The sequence below is a fragment of the Drosophila pseudoobscura genome, chromosome X (assembly GCF_009870125.1).
Source record: "Drosophila pseudoobscura strain MV-25-SWS-2005 chromosome X, UCI_Dpse_MV25, whole genome shotgun sequence".
Taxonomy (NCBI): Eukaryota; Metazoa; Arthropoda; class Insecta; order Diptera; family Drosophilidae; genus Drosophila; species Drosophila pseudoobscura.
Genome location: NC_046683.1, coordinates 60,388,217 through 60,407,296, shown reverse-complemented (window position 1 = coordinate 60,407,296; position 19,080 = coordinate 60,388,217). Strand labels below are relative to the sequence as shown.

At 46.6% G+C, this 19,080-nt stretch overlaps 9 protein-coding genes across 15 annotated transcripts in view; 4 read left to right on the top strand and 5 right to left on the bottom strand.

Moving 5' to 3' along the window:
* Positions 1-1,380: 1,380 nt before the first annotated feature.
* LOC4812703 (uncharacterized) lies at positions 1,381-2,241 on the bottom strand. Its single transcript, XM_001353049.4, has 2 exons — positions 1,688-2,241; positions 1,381-1,619 (listed from the first exon to the last, which is right to left on the bottom strand). The coding sequence occupies exons 1-2, from the start codon at positions 2,215-2,217 to the stop codon at positions 1,454-1,456; spliced, it is 696 nt and encodes a 231-aa protein (XP_001353085.3). The 5' UTR covers positions 2,218-2,241; the 3' UTR covers positions 1,381-1,453.
* A 458-nt stretch (positions 2,242-2,699) lies between these two features.
* Positions 2,700-3,664, bottom strand: LOC4812702 (uncharacterized). The gene is made up of 2 exons (XM_001353048.4): positions 3,106-3,664; positions 2,700-3,042 (listed from the first exon to the last, which is right to left on the bottom strand). The coding sequence occupies exons 1-2, from the start codon at positions 3,645-3,647 to the stop codon at positions 2,871-2,873; spliced, it is 714 nt and encodes a 237-aa protein (XP_001353084.4). The 5' UTR covers positions 3,648-3,664; the 3' UTR covers positions 2,700-2,870.
* Positions 3,665-4,021: 357 nt separating this feature from the next.
* LOC26533420 (mucin-5AC-like) lies at positions 4,022-10,027 on the bottom strand. Its single transcript, XM_033381526.1, has 8 exons — positions 9,851-10,027; positions 8,765-9,797; positions 8,567-8,704; positions 7,308-7,423; positions 6,740-7,250; positions 6,559-6,677; positions 4,269-4,800; positions 4,022-4,208 (listed from the first exon to the last, which is right to left on the bottom strand). Exons 1-8 carry the CDS (start codon positions 9,993-9,995, stop codon positions 4,082-4,084), a joined length of 2,721 nt encoding a protein of 906 aa, XP_033237417.1. The 5' UTR covers positions 9,996-10,027; the 3' UTR covers positions 4,022-4,081.
* LOC4812706 (spore coat protein SP96) lies at positions 5,072-6,723 on the top strand. Its single transcript, XM_001353050.3, has 2 exons — positions 5,072-5,532; positions 5,936-6,723. Exons 1-2 carry the CDS (start codon positions 5,122-5,124, stop codon positions 6,515-6,517), a joined length of 993 nt encoding a protein of 330 aa, XP_001353086.3. The 5' UTR covers positions 5,072-5,121; the 3' UTR covers positions 6,518-6,723.
* Positions 6,532-7,577, bottom strand: LOC6900315 (uncharacterized). Its single transcript, XM_015188652.2, has 4 exons — positions 7,472-7,577; positions 7,308-7,413; positions 6,740-7,250; positions 6,532-6,677 (listed from the first exon to the last, which is right to left on the bottom strand). The coding sequence occupies exons 1-4, from the start codon at positions 7,511-7,513 to the stop codon at positions 6,551-6,553; spliced, it is 786 nt and encodes a 261-aa protein (XP_015044138.2). The 5' UTR covers positions 7,514-7,577; the 3' UTR covers positions 6,532-6,550.
* Positions 10,028-10,305: 278 nt separating the features above from the next.
* LOC4812707 (uncharacterized) lies at positions 10,306-10,967 on the top strand. The gene is made up of 2 exons (XM_001353051.4): positions 10,306-10,388; positions 10,459-10,967. The coding sequence occupies exons 1-2, from the start codon at positions 10,359-10,361 to the stop codon at positions 10,897-10,899; spliced, it is 471 nt and encodes a 156-aa protein (XP_001353087.3). The 5' UTR covers positions 10,306-10,358; the 3' UTR covers positions 10,900-10,967.
* A 503-nt stretch (positions 10,968-11,470) lies between these two features.
* Positions 11,471-12,235, top strand: LOC6900316 (thioredoxin-related transmembrane protein 1-like). The gene has a single exon (XM_002135601.2). The coding sequence runs from the start codon at positions 11,471-11,473 to the stop codon at positions 12,233-12,235; it is 765 nt and encodes a 254-aa protein (XP_002135637.2).
* A 1,416-nt stretch (positions 12,236-13,651) lies between these two features.
* LOC4812709 (uncharacterized) lies at positions 13,652-15,470 on the top strand. Its single transcript, XM_001353052.4, has 5 exons — positions 13,652-13,939; positions 14,014-14,166; positions 14,244-14,507; positions 14,583-15,089; positions 15,143-15,470. Exons 1-5 carry the CDS (start codon positions 13,783-13,785, stop codon positions 15,259-15,261), a joined length of 1,200 nt encoding a protein of 399 aa, XP_001353088.2. The 5' UTR covers positions 13,652-13,782; the 3' UTR covers positions 15,262-15,470.
* Positions 15,471-15,513: 43 nt separating this feature from the next.
* Positions 15,514-19,080, bottom strand: part of Fhos (Formin homology 2 domain containing) — a 57,212-nt gene continuing 53,645 nt past the window's right edge. For 3 of the 7 annotated variants that reach the window (XM_015188658.2, XM_001353053.4, XM_015188655.2), the window contains 5 exons: positions 18,925-19,071; positions 17,901-18,239; positions 17,122-17,837; positions 16,831-17,057; positions 15,514-15,866 (listed from right to left, as the gene is read on the bottom strand). In XM_015188658.2, coding sequence (XP_015044144.2) covers positions 15,793-15,866; positions 16,831-17,057; positions 17,122-17,837; positions 17,901-18,239; positions 18,925-19,071 — 1,503 coding nt within the window. In that variant the 3' untranslated portion in view covers positions 15,514-15,792. Of the gene's footprint in view, positions 15,867-16,170; positions 16,337-16,689; positions 16,731-16,830; positions 17,058-17,121; positions 17,838-17,900; positions 18,242-18,923; positions 19,072-19,080 lie in introns of those variants that run through there. The other 4 variants (XR_001453386.2, XR_001453387.2, XM_015188657.2 and 1 more) reach the window with 3 other exon arrangements.

Here is a 19,080-nt window from a genome sequence, read left to right as displayed (position 1 = left end):
GATTCCCATGGAGGACCACAGAAATGTACCACATCACATCGTGTCCATCAAAACTATGCAAGTCACCTACCTCATCGTGTGGCATGCCTCCGTGCCACCGTCCATGCCATACAATCAATTGCACATTGTGCACGTATTGGAGTATGTGCGTGTTTGAGGCTTCTGTTTTGGGGACTTTGGGCGGTGGGGCGGGGGCTGTTTGGAGCTCGGTTTAGGGGCGTGTGAAATCGAAACCATTGAAATTGAAAACTGAAAACACTGAATGAAAAGTTTTGCGGGGGGGGGGCTGGCCAGCCTTGGAATTGAATTGAATTTTTCGGTGGCATGCCGGGCAAACTATGTATGGTTCAGGCTCCGGGTTGGTGGGGGCCAGGAACTTTTGCGACCCCATGTGGCCCATGTAACTGACCCACATCAACCACACACACACAGCAAGAAGGTGAGAGTCAGCGGGGGAATGTCTGCAAAAGATTTTCCCTGGCATGTAGAGGGAAATTTTCTGAAAGTTTTGAGCTAAAAAAAAAACTACCGAGCACACTTCATAATTGTATGCGAAAGTTCTCTGTGTGAAAGTTTCCACACTCTAAGCAGAGGCGTGGCTAGCTAGCCAAAGGCCCCTCCTGGTGGCCAAGTCAAGATATAATAAGTTAGAGCAGAAGATCTATGCAAACAGTACACGAAAGCTTACCCCTTGGCCCGTAATCTGCGATCTCCAAGATTTGGAATGCCTCACCCTACAAATGAGCCACCCTGGAAGGAGAGCAAGCCGGCGGTAGGCGCTTTTGCTTTCCATGATCGGCTCCTTTAGCTCACTTTAGCCCCCTCCACCCTACTTCACTCACCACACGCATAAAGGTCCGCTCTCTTTTAGAAAATATGCACAAAAAGAGCAACTAGGGCACGGATCAGAATGAGAGAATGGAATGTGTCACCTGTTGGCGAGAGTGAGATGAAAACGTGCAGCGTATGCGCATTCTTTGTCAAATTTTTCTCACTTTCCTTCTTATAAAGCTTTGCTGGTGGAGAGCTGCAAGGCCCCTGCGTTGTTACGCCACTGTGTGTGAGGCCAGCCAAAAGTTTCAAGGTGCAAGTGCCAACGAGGCGTATACGTCATAAATGCCATAACACGGAGACCGCATTGTGGCCAGGGCCTGGGCCGGGTCAGCCATTTGAATGGGACGTGAAGCATCTGTACTGCACAGAAAAATCGATTAAGCCTTGCAAGGGGTTCATTAGGCCATGTCCTAATTGAATGGGATTCAGGACTGGCGATTCTGTTCAATCTGTGGAGTTCTCTCACAGAACTTGACCTATTTGCCAAGTAGTGTCAGTGTCATTTTATAATCATTAAATGTCTTTAGGGCACAGATAAAACATACAGCCTGGATAGCCAGATAACAATCGTTGTGTATTTTGTTTTTGGATGCACTCAGTTCATAAAGATTAGGCCTCTTTATGGCAACAACCGTCCGTTTAGAGACAAAGAAGTGACACTCGCCGAGCATCTGGCCTGCGTTTGAGTGGTGCACATCTTTGTGGTACTGTCAAAGTATGTGGATCCCGCGCAGAAGTAGATGGCTCCATACCATACACTTGCAAACGTATAGCAGGAGATATATCTGGAAAATGTATCTCATACGTTATAGTCTGATTGAAAGTGAGATGAATTGGGAGGGGCAATACTTACTGCCTGCAGGTGGTTGTGGCATCAGAGCCATAGGGAAACCGTCCAGGCTGCTGCAGGCTGCGGCAGTACTGGGTGGGATCTGTGATGGAAGTGCCTGTGCCGTTACCGTCAGTTGAATTGTTCGCACAGGATGCCGGATAGGTGGCCGAGCTGCCACAGATATCAGGATTATCCACGCTGCAAACCAAACTCGTGCCGCAGGAGCCTATAATCGATGTACTCGGCGTGTCCTGTCCCAGACACAAGGCAAATTGCGATGTGCTGATGCACGCAAATTGCTTGTCCGCACTGCATTGGTTGCAGTTCAAACAGGCCCCGTAGGTCTCATCCGGGCTGCAAAAGGTACCGTTTGCGGTACAGAAGTAGTTGGTAGGACAGCTCGTAACGGGCCCCAAGGGCACATGGGCGACGGAGCAGATCTGATACTCCGTGGCCGATACGCAGGCCACATTGGCATCAGACGAACAGACATTGCACTCGGCCCAACAGCCCAGCACCCCGATTCCCAGCAAGATCAGCAGGCGGAGCATCTTCAAGTGGAACTGAGACTCGCATTTGCCCTGCAGCAGAATTTATTCGATTCAGTTTTATCTCATTAAAGTTGCAATCACAGTCACTATATTGGTTTGGATTATAGTGCATCATAAAGATTAAAGGGGAATCTGGAAAACTTTCAACAACAGGAGAATCGAGTAAATCAGCTGACAAGGGATACGCGTTAGATATATAATAAATCTACTAAAAATTCGCTACTCTACTACTACTACTTTTTACTCTATTAAAGAGTCGGTACTCAGAGCTCTCAAAGTGTGACATGTAAATGTAGGCAGCCTAAAAGACGACACCAGCCATTCAATTAGTTCAATTTAACATTAATTCCATGCTGAATAGTATTTGCATACAAGAAATAAATGATCGAAATCAATATAGAACCGTTCAAAGAGAAGATAACATTTATTCTTAGCTATCGTATATTTTTGATAAAATAGTTAAGCAGAGGGTTTAACACGACGTTTGTTTGTTCATTTAAATTATATTTTATTCCTTCAGTGAGTGTCGAGTTTTAAATACTGAATACTTTCGTGTTGGACAGCACTGCAGGTATTCAAAAATCTAACCAAAATGGAAACACAACTCCAGAGAAAATTATTTTAAAGAATCTACAGATAAGCTAAAACCGAAATCACAATAGATACAGATTGCTGAGACTTAAAGTGGCGACTCCAGCACTGCATCTGGGTGGCAATTTAGTGGTGCAGTACTTTGTGGAGCTGTCGTAATAAGTGAGGCCAGGACAATCGTTGAGGGCTCCTTTCCAGATCAGAGTGGTGGCATTCACAGTACAAGAGATGTACCTAGAAAGCAATACCATAGATTAGAATATATCCTGATATACAGTTACAAATACGAGTACTCACTGCCTGCAGGTGGTTTCCGGATCGATGCCGTAGGGAAACTTTCCAGTCTGTTGGATGATGCCACAATATGCAGTGGGAGTCAGTCCAATGGGGTCCACACCGCCTGGACTCGTATCGCTGCCAACGGGACAAGTGGGCTGGGAACCGGAAGTGGCATTGACACAGATATACGGACTGGTCGAGTCGCATACATGGTCCGAGCCGCAGCTGCCGCCGAGCTGGGAGGGCGAGCTCGATCCGAGGCACAGGGCATAGGTCCGATCGGTGAGGCAGGCAAAGTAATCGTTGCACGATCCGCAATTGCAGGCTCTGAGGGCCACACTCTTGCTACAAATCACGGTGGTCGCGGTGCAATAGTACCCTGGGGGGCAGGAGTATGCCGGTTGTATGGGCACGCTGTCATCCGAACAGAACTGGAACGTTGTGTTGGATGCGCAGGACACATTGCTTGCGGTCGAACAGGCATTGCATTCGGCCTGGCAGCCCAGAATAAAGATCCCCAGAGCCACTCCGGTAGCCAGCAAGATCAGCAAGCGCAGCATCTTGAAATGCAACTGACTCGGCCCGTGCCTGGCTTGCCCGGCTATATGCATTCAATCTAATCTTATCATCCGGAAAAGTTGAACACAATAATTGCAAAGGGATTTCAGCCGATCTATATGCAGGTGGCTCTATCTCGTACAATGCATTATCTTTGGGTAGGAAAGTGCCTAACACTTGTACATTATAAATATCCAATAAAAATCACGTGTTTCTGTAAGTCACATGTGTTTTTTGTATGAACTTCTAATCTCAAGAGAACTTATGCCTCAACGATGTCATGAGAATCAGTTTTATTCCTATCTTTAGATTCTGTCAGCCCAAATCTTTTACGGGCCCTGTACCGACGCTGTACATGAGACTGTATGAGAAAAAGAAAAATGTATATGTGTAATTGAATAAACTTTAGTGCATAATTCTTAAAAGATATATCATATCACACACAATTAGAAGGTTTCGTTGAAGAGCATACAGAAGTAGTGCTATTGAAATAGGGTTTCGCTAAGGGGCACTCCCAGACAGCTCCTGACCAGGTAGAACCCCGATAGAAGCACATTACGTAACTGAAATTCAAGCAGAAATATTACTCCACATTTCAGAAAAAAAAAATACTTAAACATCACCTCCGGCCGGTAGAATCATTGGGATTGGTATAGCGACCCGTGGTGGCCTTGATCCTGCATATATCAATGATTGCTGGATCCACTGTGGTTGGGGTACTCGCTGTAATGGTGGTGGTTTCTGGGGTTGGGGTACTCGCTGTAATGGTGATAGCTGTGGTAGCTGTGGTGCCCGTGGAGCTCTCTGTGCTGCTGCTGGAGGTCACTGTAGTGCCCGTGGTGCTCTCTGCACTGCTCGTGTTGGACTGTGTAGTGCCCGTGGTGCTCTCTGTGCTGTCTGTGATGCAGGCAGTGAGTGTCGGGCTATTCTGACAAACTATAGCTTCTCCCGTGCAATAAAAGCCATTTTGGCAGGGGGTTGCGTCGCCAATTAGCAATGCTGCTTCATTACAAAATTTGAAGGAAGTTTCCGATACACAGGCCGTGTTGGACCAGGAAGAACAGACATTGCAGGCGGCCTGACAGCCGAGTATGCCCACTCCCAGACAGAACAGAAGGCGCAGCATCTTCGAGAACGACTGAGGCAATCGACCAACTGCAACGAGTTTTAAGTGGGAGCTCGAAGATTGCACTGTTTTCCGGCATTACCAGAGCGAACCACATGGAAGGCAGCCATGAGGAATTCACAACTGCCACAAAGTATGCAACGGGTTTGATGCCGCTAAATGCTGCACGACTTATCTAAATTGGGTGTCTTGAATCAAGGTCCCTCAACGCGGCGAGGCCAGGAGAGATTAAAAGCTATCTCAGACTTCCAAAATAGCTGCCAAAAATGCCCTATTTAAACCGTCTCAACAATAGCCACAGACATCAGTAGCAACAAAAATTCCATTTGGAGTACAATAACCATCCAGAAATGTCATTTATTCTCCACTTCCTGCTCGGCTGCTGTCTGCTCGCCTCGGCCAGGGCCACGTGCAACGTCTGCAATGCTGTCAACAACCTGACCTGCTACTCCCTCAACCAGACACAGGCCTGTGATGCGAATAATTTGCCCACCGGCTTGCCATTCAGCTGCCCCACCGATTATGTGTGTGTTAGCGGGGCCAACGGAGTGATCTGCGAGCCAGAGGCCAGTGCGGCCAGCCAGGCGGACTGCCAGGAGTGCAACATGTGCGACACAACCAACACCTTTGCCTGTACAGGCACCAGCAGCTTTGCCCTCTGCCTGGGCACCGACACGTTGCAGGATTCAGTCGGAACCTGTGCCGACGGCTATGTGTGTAATATCAATGCCACACAGATATGTGATCTGCCCGCGGATGGGGTAAGTTCTAACCAGGAAAGGTGCTTAGGGTGCAGGCAGCTCAATGAAGAAGCAGAGAGGAATGTGCAGGGCAACAGCTGTAGCAGCCCAAGTTAACAGCCTGTTACCACTCTCCTTTAACAGTCTGTGGTCGTAAAGGGTTACAGCGCAGTGAAACCACTCTCTCACGGCTCGGGAATACCTGAAGCCGATTGGTCATCCGTCTGTCAGTAAAAACAGTTATACTTCGAAGTCATGAAAAGTTATAGAAGGCCAAATGCTATTGTCTAGACTTTTATGATGCTCAGGCAGTTTCAGATAATTTTATACCATTTTCACGCGGTCTTTAAATCATAATAATAGATAAATAGTGTCTGAGGGACACAGTCAGAGAAATAACTTCAACTCTCTTGAATCCATTCAGATAATGCCCACGTGTTCATATGCCGATGATTCAACTGACAGCAGCACCACCAGTCCTCCTCCAACGACGACGGCACCTTCCACCAGCAACCCAACTACATATTGTGCCGCCGTGCAGGCCGAGGGAAGGTTTTCAGTAGGCACTGATGCCTACACGACCTGTCGCCAGTATATCTTGTGCAGCTTGGTCAGCGGCAGTTGGGAGGGTCAGACCTATACATGCCCGGGCAGTTTGTACTTCAGCAGCGCTACCAACCTGTGTGTCGCCGCAATGCCGTCGACCTGCTCGACCAGCGTCAGCTCCACAACCTCAACGACAGCGGCCCCAACAACGAGCAATCCTGCTGCCTATTGTGCGGCCATGATGTCGCAGGGATACTATCCCGTGGGCACAGATCCCAGTACCACATGCCATCAGTATATCTACTGCTTTCTGCTGAGTGGCACCTGGAGTGGAGAGATGTACACCTGTCCGGGCAGTCTGTACTACAACAGTTCCAGCAAGATCTGTGCGAGTGCCCTGCCCTCGACCTGCTCCGCCACAGTAGCTAGCCTGACCCTCAATGGCGTGGCTTTAGAGTAAGTACAGGCTACACAGAGGATATTTGATAGTTTATTAAAGACAAGTAGCAGGCTTCATGTATGAGCACTTCTGCATCTCTGCTTCGAAATAGGAGTCCGTCGGGCAATCGTATTCCTTGGCTTGAACAACAATGCTATTTTTAATGTAGCAACTGATGTAGCTATAAATATAAGATTAACAATTAAAAATACGTGTGGAAAATATTACATAGAACTTTCGTACCGCTTGCAACTGGTATCCGGAGGATCTGTGGGATACAGGCCCGTCTCCAGGTGCTGCGTACACACTTCCAAGGGGGTCAGGGGTTTCACAGTGGTTGTAGGTATTGTAGGTACTGTAGGGGTGCTCTCTGTACTCTCATTGGGGTCGGGTGATGTACTGGAAGTCGGCGATGCTGTGGTCGTATCCACCAGCTGATCGTTGAGGTCACAGGTCAGCGTTTGATTCGCCACCTCAGGAACACAGATACTATCGGTGCTGGCATCACAAACCATGCCAGTGGGACAATAACCGAACTTCCCTGTGGGACTGACGGCCCCATAGCACATCTGAAAGATCCCGCGGCTCAGGCAGGCGAACAGAAAGTTCCGATGGGCGCTGCACTGACCGCACTGGGAGGTGTCCCCACAGCTGGGCGGCCGCTGGTTGCTCTTCTGGGTACAGATCGCAGTCAGATTTGTGCAGTCGAAGCCTTCAAGGCAGTGGTAGAGTTGATCCGTGTGAGGTGTTCCATCTGCAAAGCCGAAAGCGATGTTTAATCCGGAGTATGATATCTATAGAGGACACTCACCGCCAAAGCACAGATAGAAGGAAGTGGAATTTATGCAGGCAACTTTATTCGATTGACAGACATTGCACTCGGATACGGTTTGGCCCACCAGAAAGGCCAGAAATAGCTGGAAAACGCTTTTAGTTATTTTCCTTTCTACTTGTTAAGATAAAACCTAAACCTACCACTGCCAAAATTGGAATAAAACTGTTGTTATTTTGGGACATTTTCGTGTAGAGAGAGATTGCTTGTGTTCACTGTCAAGGCTCTGAGACGACTAAACAAAATTAGTTGATAGCTTCGACATAAACCCAGAAGCTGTGTCTTCAATGTTTGCCCAGTCTTAACTTTTCTCCGGGGTCCGCGCTAATTGTTTTATTTGCCTTTTGCTTTCCACATGATTGCTGCTTTATATGGTCTCATGCTATTCCCAGATTAGCAGCATAAGAACATACGAATATTGCGTGGGCGCGGAGACCATTGACCATTGGAGTCGAAAAACTCTTCGTTAAAAAGTGGAACGGCATGTGTCAGAAAGTTAACATTCAAAAGGGACTACTCTCTAGTTTGTTTGGATACATGTTTGTGGATGTATTTATTTAATGCTTGATTAATCAACAGGAATTTCAGTTGAGTCCACAAACAAAAGTTCTATGGATTTATTATCAGAAAGAAAGTAAAACAAAAAGTTTTGTTATGGCATACATGTGATAATATAGTCATCGTCATTATCATCATACTAATAAAGTTCATCGAAGCTCGGCCGGAAGCGTTGGTTCCTTTATCTCTTTTCAAGTATTTATCCACGGAAACCTGAAGGTTTGGTTCGTTTTCCCATGCTATAGTCTTGAATGCAGTTCAACGGCAAAACCTGAAGCCTTGGCTCAAGCAGTGCTGAAAGCTGAAGCAGTGCATCGCTGAAGCCGGAAGGTTTGTCTCGTTTTCCCTTGTAAGCAGTTCAACAACGAAACCTGAAGCTTTGGTCCGTTTTTTTCGAAAGCTAATAGTTAATTTAAATTTTTTGAAGGTACCGTAATTTCTTGGATTCCTTCCTGGACAGAGGAGTTTAACGGTACTGGAATGAGATCAGAATACGATTGCCATAATAAAAATAATCCGATATGCCTCTGTTATGAAGTACTTACCGCATTCGTAGATTCTCATTTAAGAACAGATTTATATAGTTTCTAGTTTATCGTATTCTATTACATATTGTTTTATTTTTATTTTGGATAATTTAAGTACATTTTATATTTATTATTAGAGTTTGAAAAAAAAACTATGCATCCGTACATCCTGGTCCAGATGGCTTGGTCGTGCCACAAGTGAAGGCGGATGCGTTGAAGTACGGCTTGGTAGCGACACAATTATAGACTATGCCCTTCCAACTGTTCTCCCTATAGATGCAATTGATGTAGCTGTAAAAGGAAAATCCGATTAGTTTTCGATAGCTAGTCAGGGGGATATCGTGGACCTACCTCGTGCACACAGTGTCCCCGGGTATGGCATAGCGACCGGCGGTGGTGATGCCTTGACAATAGACGGTCTCCGCTGGTAGGGTGGTCTGAGTAGTAGGCTCCTCTGTGGTTGGGGTCACTGTGGTTGGGGTCACTGTGGTTGGGGTCACTGTGGTTGGGGTCACTGTGGTTGGGGTCGCTGTGGTTGCCGTCACTGTGGTTGGGGTCACTGTGGTTGGGGTTGCCTCTGTTGGTGTGTTCACTGTGGTTGGAGTTGTCTCTGTGGGAAGGGTTACTGTGGGAGTGGGACTAGTTTCTGTTGGAATGGTGACTGTGGTTGGGGAGGTCTCTATTGGAAGGGTTACAGTGGGAGTGGGACTAGTTTCTGTTGGAATGGTGACTGTGGTGGGGGAGGTCTCTGTGGGAGTGTTTACTGTGGTTTGGGTGGTATCTGTGGAAGGATTTGGTGTGGGAGTAGGAGTGGTCTCTGTGGGAGATGTTACTGTGGTTGGAGTGGTCTCAGTAGGAGTGTTTACTGTAGGAGTGGAAGTGGAGTCTGTTGGAAGGGTTACTGTGGTTGAGTCTGTGCTAGGGTCTACTGTTGTGATCCCTGTTGTTGCTGTAGAAGGATTCACAGTGGTTACAGTCGGATCATCGGAAGGGGACGCTGTGGTTACCGGACTAGTGTCCACTAAGGTGGTTTCGATAGGTAATTCATCGGCGAAAACTAGCCCAGGTAGATCGCATACGTCGCCGGTCGCGCCCTTGCAATGGGAGACACAGGGTGTACCCGCAGCAGCTGAAGCCGTACTGCACACGAAATTGTTCTTGCATGTCTGCGTGTACGCGGTGATCGCCCCATTGCTGCAGGCGGCAAAGGTGTTACGCGAGGTGCAAGTGAACTTGGTGGCGATATCGGCACAAACACCGCATGCGGAAACATCGCCGCAGCCCCTTAGCACACTCGTACTGTTAGCCATGCAGGTGGCATGGTAATCCGTGCAGATGGCCCTCTCGCTGGGGCACGTGTAGTTTTGCGTCTGGTCGCGCACACCTATCAAAGCCGATTGTTTAGAGAGAAGACTCCGGGGTAGGCCAATCACTTACCATCGAAGCATAATTGGTACTGGGTCTCGCTAATGCACGCGTGAGAGTTCACGCACCGGCCACAGACAGCATCCACGGCGGCTGGCGACAGGAGGATGGCTGCGAGCACAGCGAGCGACAATATCTGTAACTTGGACACCTCCATCTCTAGTTGGCAATTAATGATCGGGCACCTGCGTGTCAGGCCTTTTAAAGCCAAGCCGCTTGGTCATATCTTTATGGTGGAGGGTCTGCGAGATGCTCGTGCTATTATCTTTCAATGCCGTGCAGGGGCCATAAAGTTGATGATCCGGCCATTTTGGCCTCTTCCTAGTAAGCTAATCTCGCGAATATTCCGGTAGCCACCATGCTGTCATATATTTTAATGTTTTCGCAGGATTAGGCCCAGGTTATCTCGTGTTTGTGTGTGTCGAAGATCTCTGGAAGAATTGGCTTCTGTTTTTTCTCATATAAAATGAGGCATTTGTTGGCGACTCTCGTTCAGTCAGTTCTTGAAAGTCCATCCAAAATGCAACAGTACCAGTTCCTCAGGACTCTGGTGAGCTTTCCAGAGAAACCAATTACAAATGAAGTTTGTATATTAATGGTTGCAAGGTCTTATCGAACAGTGCCTCTTTCTGATGATCAGTTCGATGGTGGTTTACATCCAAAGCGAATGTAATAAATGCCAGAGCAATAACAATGTGGCTTGTGTAAATAAGACGCACTACCGCTTCTGTTTGGACAACGTCGAGCCAGGAGCAATTTTGCCATGTAATGATGGCGAAGTCTGCACGAGTCTAGCCAAAATCTGTGTCCCGGAGGGTGCCTATGAACCATCATGCCAAGACTCTGAAGCAACAACACCCAACGAGTGTCCCAGCTGCACAGCCAGCTCTCTGTTCGTCTGCACCAGTCGCACCACCTTCCAGCAGTGCAACGGCACCACATTGACCGATCGCGTCATCAAGTGCAACGAGGGCAAGTTCTGTTCGATGGCGTCGGGTAAATACTGTGTGGGCGAGTGCGAGCTAACCGGCGACATTGAGTGCGATAGAGATGCACCCTAAGCGGCATTAAATCTAAGTTAAAAAGCTGAATATTGGAAATGAAAATATATACCAAATAAATCAATGAATAAATTCTGATAAAAATATTAAGTTTAAATCATGTGTTTGATTCGATTAAAGCATGGAGTACCATATTTTAAGTGAAACTCTAAGACAGATCCTTATCTTGTTTAACTAGTTTATCTAGAAGATATCTTATCTGTTGTATTAACATCAACAATTCAGCTTATACGACGCACTGTAACGGATAGTATAAGTACACATTTTTTCAGTAGAAAACAATCTTATTATTTTATAGGTCTCTTTTATTAGATGTATTTATTGATCTGGTGCATATTTTCCAAAACATCTAATTTTTCGGCTCTTCTTTTAACATTTTTCTGAACATTTTTTTGCCTAACCTTAGAAGCAAGACCTTTGAAAATAAATGTTAGAATCTACTCGGGCCCTGATCAGGGTTTAGGGCATACAGATCTCTGACTTTTAACTCAGTTTCTCATATTCTCGAATCTACATTTATTACGACTCGTACAAGTATACCGAACACATTTAGGAAATTTAATTCCAAGCGATGAACAAATACAATATATACGCGTTGCTGCTAACGGCATTTCTGGGCTGCACTCTGGGAAAGGAGCTATGTCCAGGATCATCAGGAGAGAGGCGCGCTGTGGTACACTTGGACGAGGGCTGCTGGGAGCAGGTGTTGAAGGGCGAGTGGATGGTGGGCTTCTGCTTGCCCCTGGCTAAGAACTGCAGCCAGTTCGAGAGTGTGTGGACCGACTTTGCCACTGCAATGCAACGGAATGAGAGCCGGGTGGAGGTGGCTACCATGCTGATTGAGTATACCGGGACCATTGTTGCACGTTTCTCGGTGAACCGTGTGCCCAGTATTCTTCATGTACGTAACGGATCCTTCCGAGAGCTACCCGTAGCTTACACCGTGGATGAGTTGATGGAGCTGGCCCTGTGGAAGTGGAACAAGATCCAGCCGATGACCTTCTGGCGTCACCCCAACGGCTGCATAATAGAAGCAAAAGTCCGCTACCTCCAAGCCATCGAAATGGTCTTCAACACCAAGCTCTTCGGTGGTGACTACAATCGGGCCAGCTTGATCGTGGGTGTCTGCAGCTTTCTGCTGTTCTCTGCTGCAGTGACAGCCGCCTGCGCAGTGTATTCTGCTATAAAGGACCTGCTGAAGCCCAAGAAGATCCAAGTCGAAGCCCCTAAGATGCAGCCTCAGTCGTCAACTGCAGTTTTGGAAACACTGAAATCATCAGAACAAAATTTCGATTCTGCCACTAGCTCATGTTTGAAGCTAACCAAAATTGATTGATATCTAAATTTGAATCCAAGTTAATTCGAGCCGTTAATTAGTTACACAAATTGAATGTTTATCAAAAATATAAAATCCGATGTGTTTAGGAAACAAATTCAGCTGTATTTAGCAGGCAGACTTCCTCGCTCCGTTTAGAAGCAGTCATTTTTACGACTTGCCCAGTGGAATAATGATCCAGTGGATGACGAGTGTACTCAGGCCACAGACAAATAGAAAATGTGATTATCTTATAATCAGATGGGATGTCGAAGCTGTCAATAGCCTTGCAGAAAGCAGCTTGGTTGCTTTTCTATGCACCCGCAATTGATCAAGCAGTGCGCCGCTGAAGCGTGAAGGTTTGGTTCGTTTTCCCTTGGATTAATCCTGCAAGCAGTTCATCCATTAAACCTGAAGCTTCGGAGCAAGCAGTGAACCGCTGAAACCTTTAAGCTTGGTTTGTTTTTCCTTCAGACCAATTGAATGAATTTACGAGCCAATTTTTTGATTATGACCTTGGACTCAAATTCAGGGACTGTTGAAATATTTGTAAAATCTAAACGTAATTTTACCCGCTCCATTATTCAGTGGATCTCAGGAGGTTAAGAAACGTTTTATCACAACCCGATAACGGGGAGGCCAAAAATGTTGCTGTGCAAAAACAGACCTTGAAACGCTTGGGCCATATAACACTTGTTACTACCTGTTCAGGCAAACTAAAAGCTTATCAATGTTCTGTGGACGGTTCACCACTCCCTTCCGGTAGAAAAGCTGAGCAAATTCCATTGCGAAGGTCAGTTTCTGGTGATAAACGATGGAAATTTTCAATTTCAAATTCAGATGCAGATACAAGATACATACATTAGGAAAAACCAAAACCTAATTGAATTAAGCAATTCAATTGACATTGACCCAATTGCTGGGGGAACTGTGTAATCCAATTAGTGGTTCGTGAAGCAATGACGTCAAAATCGGTTTCTGATGAGGTGAGGCGGGGAGGTGAAACCATAAATATCCCGATTGCTAATGTGTGTATATAGTACGTCTATCTTCATTTGTTTGTGATTGCCGCTGCTTTCTGTTATGCTGTGAATAAACGTAAATTATTCAGCACTTTTCACTGCTCGCATTTCGGGTTGGGGGTTGTGGAGTTGCCACACATTTAATGGGCGGCACAGAGGTGTGGAAAAAAGATTCGCAACAGGAAACCGAACAGAGAAAGAGCTGACGAAAAGCCTGAAAAGCGTGAAAAGCGAGAGCACACAGATGCGATTGCTACTTCCCCAATCCCCAATTCCCATTCCCACTCCCACTCGGTGGCAATGTTGCTGCTGGTGGCGCATCTAATTGTTTCGACGATTGCGTTTTGTTATTGTAATTAATATTTAGCTAAATTCGGGCGATGGGATGGGTTTGTCACAAACTAAAAAGCGAAAAGCGTCGAACAAATTGCGGTCATTAAACTTTTTGCCATGCCAAGTGAAATAAAGCGTGGGCTCCGCAAGGGCTGCCTGCCATAACAGCGCCAAAGAGCAACGCGTGCAGTTCACTGGATTATCATCATCATCATGGGCACCCGGCACTTGCAACTCGCGGTGGCGTCTTGTTGTCTCCTTGTCCTGGCCACCTGTAAGGTGCCAACACATCCGCAGACAAACACCTGGCGGGATCTATTCTTCGGCAGCAAATGGCTGTCGCCGGGTCCCCGTTTCCGCGAGTCCAAGTGTAGGTTGGGTTGGGAATCATCTCCTCCGAAATAGAGTGTGTGTGCTCATTTGTGTTCCTTCGTTCCTCTGTAGTTTTGCCCATATTTGCTCTGGTGCCCATTGGGCCCGGCAGCTGTTCGGCGCCCTCTGGAGAGCAGGGCAACTGTATTCCCAGTAAGGATTGTATTCTCAGGAATGGCATACCAGCGGGTCCCTGTGGCGGTGGCTATGGCGTCTGTTGCATATGTAAGTTTTTAGACAATCAATTATACGCTCCAGACTGGAGTTCCCCCCAAAAATCGTTTACCATGTTTTTTCCATAGTTCTTCAGACCTGCGGGGGCGTGATACGCGAGAACTCAACGTACTTTGTGAACCCCAATCATCCGGATGTGTATGATGGCACTGGCAGTTGCCAGGTGACGGTTCAGAAACTTCATCCGGACATCTGTCAGCTGCGCTTGGATCTGGATATGTTTTCCATAGCTCCGCCCGAGGCCGCCAATCATTTGTGCAATCAAGATCAACTGCTGATATCGGGCGGAAGTCCGACGCCCACCATTTGTGGCAGCTCAACGGCAGACCACAGTGAGTCTGAATACCTCCTCTAGTCTCCTGCTCCCATCTCGTAACCATCTCAATGTCAATTTCATGATCGGGCAGTGTACATCGATGCAGGTCTTGGCCAGAGCAATCCGATTGTCTTATCTGTGATCACTAGCGGAAGTTTTCCGCGCCTCTGGCGCATCCGCGTCACGCAAATCCACTGCGGCAGCATCAGCCGAGCGGATCAGGGCTGTCTGCAGTATTACACGGCCATTAGCGGTCGCGTGCGAAGCTTCAACTACAACACGGTGGGTGGCAGGCAGCTCTCCAATCAGGACTACAGCATCTGCATTCGCAACGAGCGCAACTTCTGCGGCATTCAGTACAACACCTGCCCGGACCTGGAGAATAATCGCTCGAGGGCCTTCACCCTGTCGGGCAATTCCAACAATCCGGTGGCCACCATGGTGGGCGGCGGTGGGGCCAATGGCTGTGTGAGCGACTGGCTGCTCATTGGCTGCATTCGGTCGGCGGATCGCATTCCCCCGCTGCCGGGCTGCGAGGATCGGGTGTGTGGTGGCACCTTCAGCGCCGAGGCTGGCATGTTGGCCAAGACTGTGCAATGTAAGTGCAGGATTTTATTCACGATTATCCCCTTTTCAATCTCCTTCTTACAGCCAGCGTTCGTCCCTTCCGGCTGTACTTCCACACGGATGGTGTAGAGGCCCCAAATGACATAGACAATCGTGGCTTCTGCCTGGACTACGTTCAGCAGCCCTGTACAAATGGTTTTTAGTCTTCCGTCGTTAAATATAATTTATGTATTATAATAAATATCTTTATTTATTGATTTGATTCCGTAGTTAAGGTAGTCATATTTTTTTTTAAATTTAAGTTAATTTAAGTAGCCCACAAAAACTTTGTGGCATTTTGGTATATATTAAAAAATCGGGATCGAAATCGAAATTCTTTTGCAATTTGAAAAAAAAAAATCTAACATTACAATACAGATTTTTTTTAATTACGTGTAATTAATAATACTTGGCCGAAGCAAAAAAAAAATAATTATATATTAATAACAGGATAAAACACTATGAAAAAACGCATTCTTTTAAGGACATTTTCGTTATTTTGTGATGCTGATAATGTGGTGTGTCGTATAAAAGGGGTTTTTTCTGGGGGTTTCGCTTGCTTTCGCTGCTCTGCTCGTCCGAGATCGCCAATATCAGTCTGTTGCGCGCATAGCCCGACTCGTGACATCACTGGGGGGGTGGGGGGTGTTGGACTGGGTTCTCTATGGAAATATACATCTCTCCAGATCTAGATCCTAATAGGTTTGTATCAAGGCAGCCACATGTTGTTTCTCCTCATCGGTCAGACCGTTCTTAAGCGTGCGACGCACTGAAAAATTATACAATAAATTATTAGAATATTATTTCAGTACAAAATTCAGTAAAGTAAACATTTTTTCTCATATATTTTAAGTTGAGGCTTTCATGCAGATGTTAGGTATACGAGACATGCGTTTTATAGGCCTGAATATCTGTCTGTTACAATCATGCCCAGGAAATTTATAGCATTTATGGGATCCATTCTTTTTCGCATGCACCAAAATTGGATCCAAAAACAAAATACAAAAGTAAACAAAGAAAATTCGTAAAGGGAAACAAAATGAAAAATTCAACACAGTATTTAATTCACTAACCAAAAAGGTAAGACCTAAAAAAACAGTTGGCTGTTTCTTTCGGTAACGGTTACGGTTACGGTTTACGGTTTACGGCTACGGTTAAACGCTAACGGTAACGGTTACGGTTTCTATGGCGATGGTGCTCTTTCAACTGTGAATCCTTCGCGCGTGCGGCTGCGCTTCACTTCTCGATCGATAGTCAATATATATTTTGGATATTTTTATAAAATGGTGCGTTAATGGTAAGAGAACGAAATGAAAAACAAATTAAAACCCAATATAGGCAACAGATCTGTGTGCTGGCAAAACGAAAGCTTCCAGTTGGGTGGGAATAACCAAAGGTTCGAAAAAAAAGGGATATTATACAGGAAATTAAGGGGAAAGTTTCGTGAATTTGGAATTTCATGTGGGATTAAATATTTATAAAGAATACTAGCTTTCATTGATTGATAGATTGATTGATTGGTATAGATTTATAAGTGTCGCTGGTTGTACCCTCTTTCGTGGGCGTGTGCTCTGTGCATGTGTAGGTGTGTGTAGGTGGGTGTCCAGCTAAAGGTTATAGTACATATAGCGCGCTGTGTGTGTGGAAGTCGAAAAGATAGACCAACACCTTTTCAATAAATCTGTATTCGGAGAGGCTCTGGGAATAAATGTAGTCGGAAAACATGGACTCACATGATTTGCGATCCGCATTGCGCGTCCTCTTGCGCTCCCTGGGTGTGGTCCGAGTGCCCGGCGCCTTGGTGGCGGTCTTAACCAGAGATTCGAGTATCTCATCATCGCCATCGGTGAACTGCTCCTCGCTCTGGCGGGCAATGGGCGAGCGGAGTTGCTCCGCGCGCCGACGTCGCCAGGTGAGAGTGCCATCCGCCTGATCTGCACTGGGTGTGCCCAGAAGGGTTCTGCAACGAGGAACAGGACAATTAGTAAACGGATCCTTGGCCCAAATTGGTCCTCAAACCGTACTTCAACTCTGCATCGGCCACATCCTCTTTGGTCTTGAACTTGGCCATATCGATGATCAGCTTGCCACGCGTTTTATTGCGCTCGCGGTGATTGGCCTTCTTCTCCAGCTGCTGCTGCACTCGCTCCCTGGTCGTGCGGTACTCCAAAGCGAACTCGGACAGGGTGCGGCAGAACTCATTGGGCCTGGACTCGGCCACACTGTGCTGGGGCATGCCCAGCCACAGAAGGAACTTGCGGTATCGATTCATCACGCGCCGATGGACGATCTGCAGGATGATTATGCGCTCCGCACAATCGGCCAGAAAGTCCACGAGCTTCTGCTTCAGCGGTGGCGGGCAGTCGTGTTTGGCTATCACTTTCAAGCGATCCCAGGAGGCCTTGCACTCGGCCTCCAGTTGCGTGAGGTTGTGGGCCAGGTCGGTAAAGTCAGCCTTGGAGGCACGCGTAATGGGACCGATTTCCGAGTACAGATCACTCGTGTCGCTGCTCGACTCCATGACCATGTGACAGAGATGGTGCAGCAGCGAATGCTTGTGGACGGTGTCCTTCACTTCTGGCACCTTGGCCAGGTACTCAATCTGGAAGCCCTTGACGGGTGCCCCATTCAGGAAAATGCCCACGGACAGCAGGGTAGAGAGAATGCTGCGGAAGGTGCGATTCTGACGCAAGATCTCAATGCCTTGCTTGAGATCCATCAGTGGTTCGGCAATTTCTTTCTGCAAATGAAGAAATTCCGTTATCTTTTCATCAATCTAGATTATTTGATGGCCTATTCTTACCTCGCTGTTGTCAAAGTCCAGGCGGAAGGCCCACAGCTTCAGACGTGAGCCCAGCTCGGAGATGGAGGCCAGCGTCAAGAGGAACTGCTCGGCACTGCCCAAAGGTAGCTCCGGATTAACCAGCTGTGCCTCTTGGATCTTGCCACGCTCCTCATCGGTGGGCAGCATATTCAGCAGCTTGTCAATGCCCTCCCGAGTCACCACGGTGGCATCCATCTTCAGGATGGCCGCCTTAATGGCACGCGGTGGCGGCAGCTTGGTGATTGCTATATTGATGGCATTGGAACGTTTGTGATCGAGCACAATGATCTCTTTGCTCTTGTTTAGCTCTTGTTGTTTCTGAAAGATTATCCACCCAAAAAGAGCGTTAGTTTTATTTTATTCCATACAAGGATTCTTCAGTGATCAACACAAAATATGGTGCAAAGAGTCAACGACAGACAGAGAGAGAGAGATAGAGAGATTGAGACAGAGTGCAGTGGAGTGGAGTCTGTTCTGATCTGTTCTTATACTGTGTGTATAAGAGTCTGTGTGTGTGTGTTTGTGCGTGTATAAGAGTGATAGGAAACCAACACCAAAACACAAAACAAAATGGGCATCAAATCATGACAAAGACAGAGTGAGCGATAGAAAGAGTGAGATGTACATATAGATTGAAAGAGATTTGTATTAAAAACGAAAAAAAAAACATTTCATGGCACTCACCTCCTAAAGAGAGACATTGTTTTAAAGAAATTATTTGTTTGATTTGTGATTGTGATTGGAGTTTTAGGCACACGTTTAACATTTACGTTGATTTTTATCCGTTCCGTTCGACATTTATAAGAAATTTATGAGGAAAAAAGAGTACAAATATCATTCGCAATTGGTTATAACGATAGGTAGAGTGTGAGAGACTATTTATGTATAACTAATTTAATCACACTTATCCTAGGGGAATATTCAATTCGATTTTTGTTCGAGAACCTTTGACCAATACGATGGGGGTAGGAAAAGAGGTACACAGATAGATCTATGGTCTCACCTTGGTCATCAAGTCTTTGGCTCTGGACTCAAAGAGATGCTCGAGCTTCTGTGTGTCCACATTGGCATTGGGCAACTCATCCCAAATTGTCTTACCCACCACCTGGGGTATCAAGTCTTCGCGCACTTCCTTCCAGAAGAGCTTGACCTGCGGATA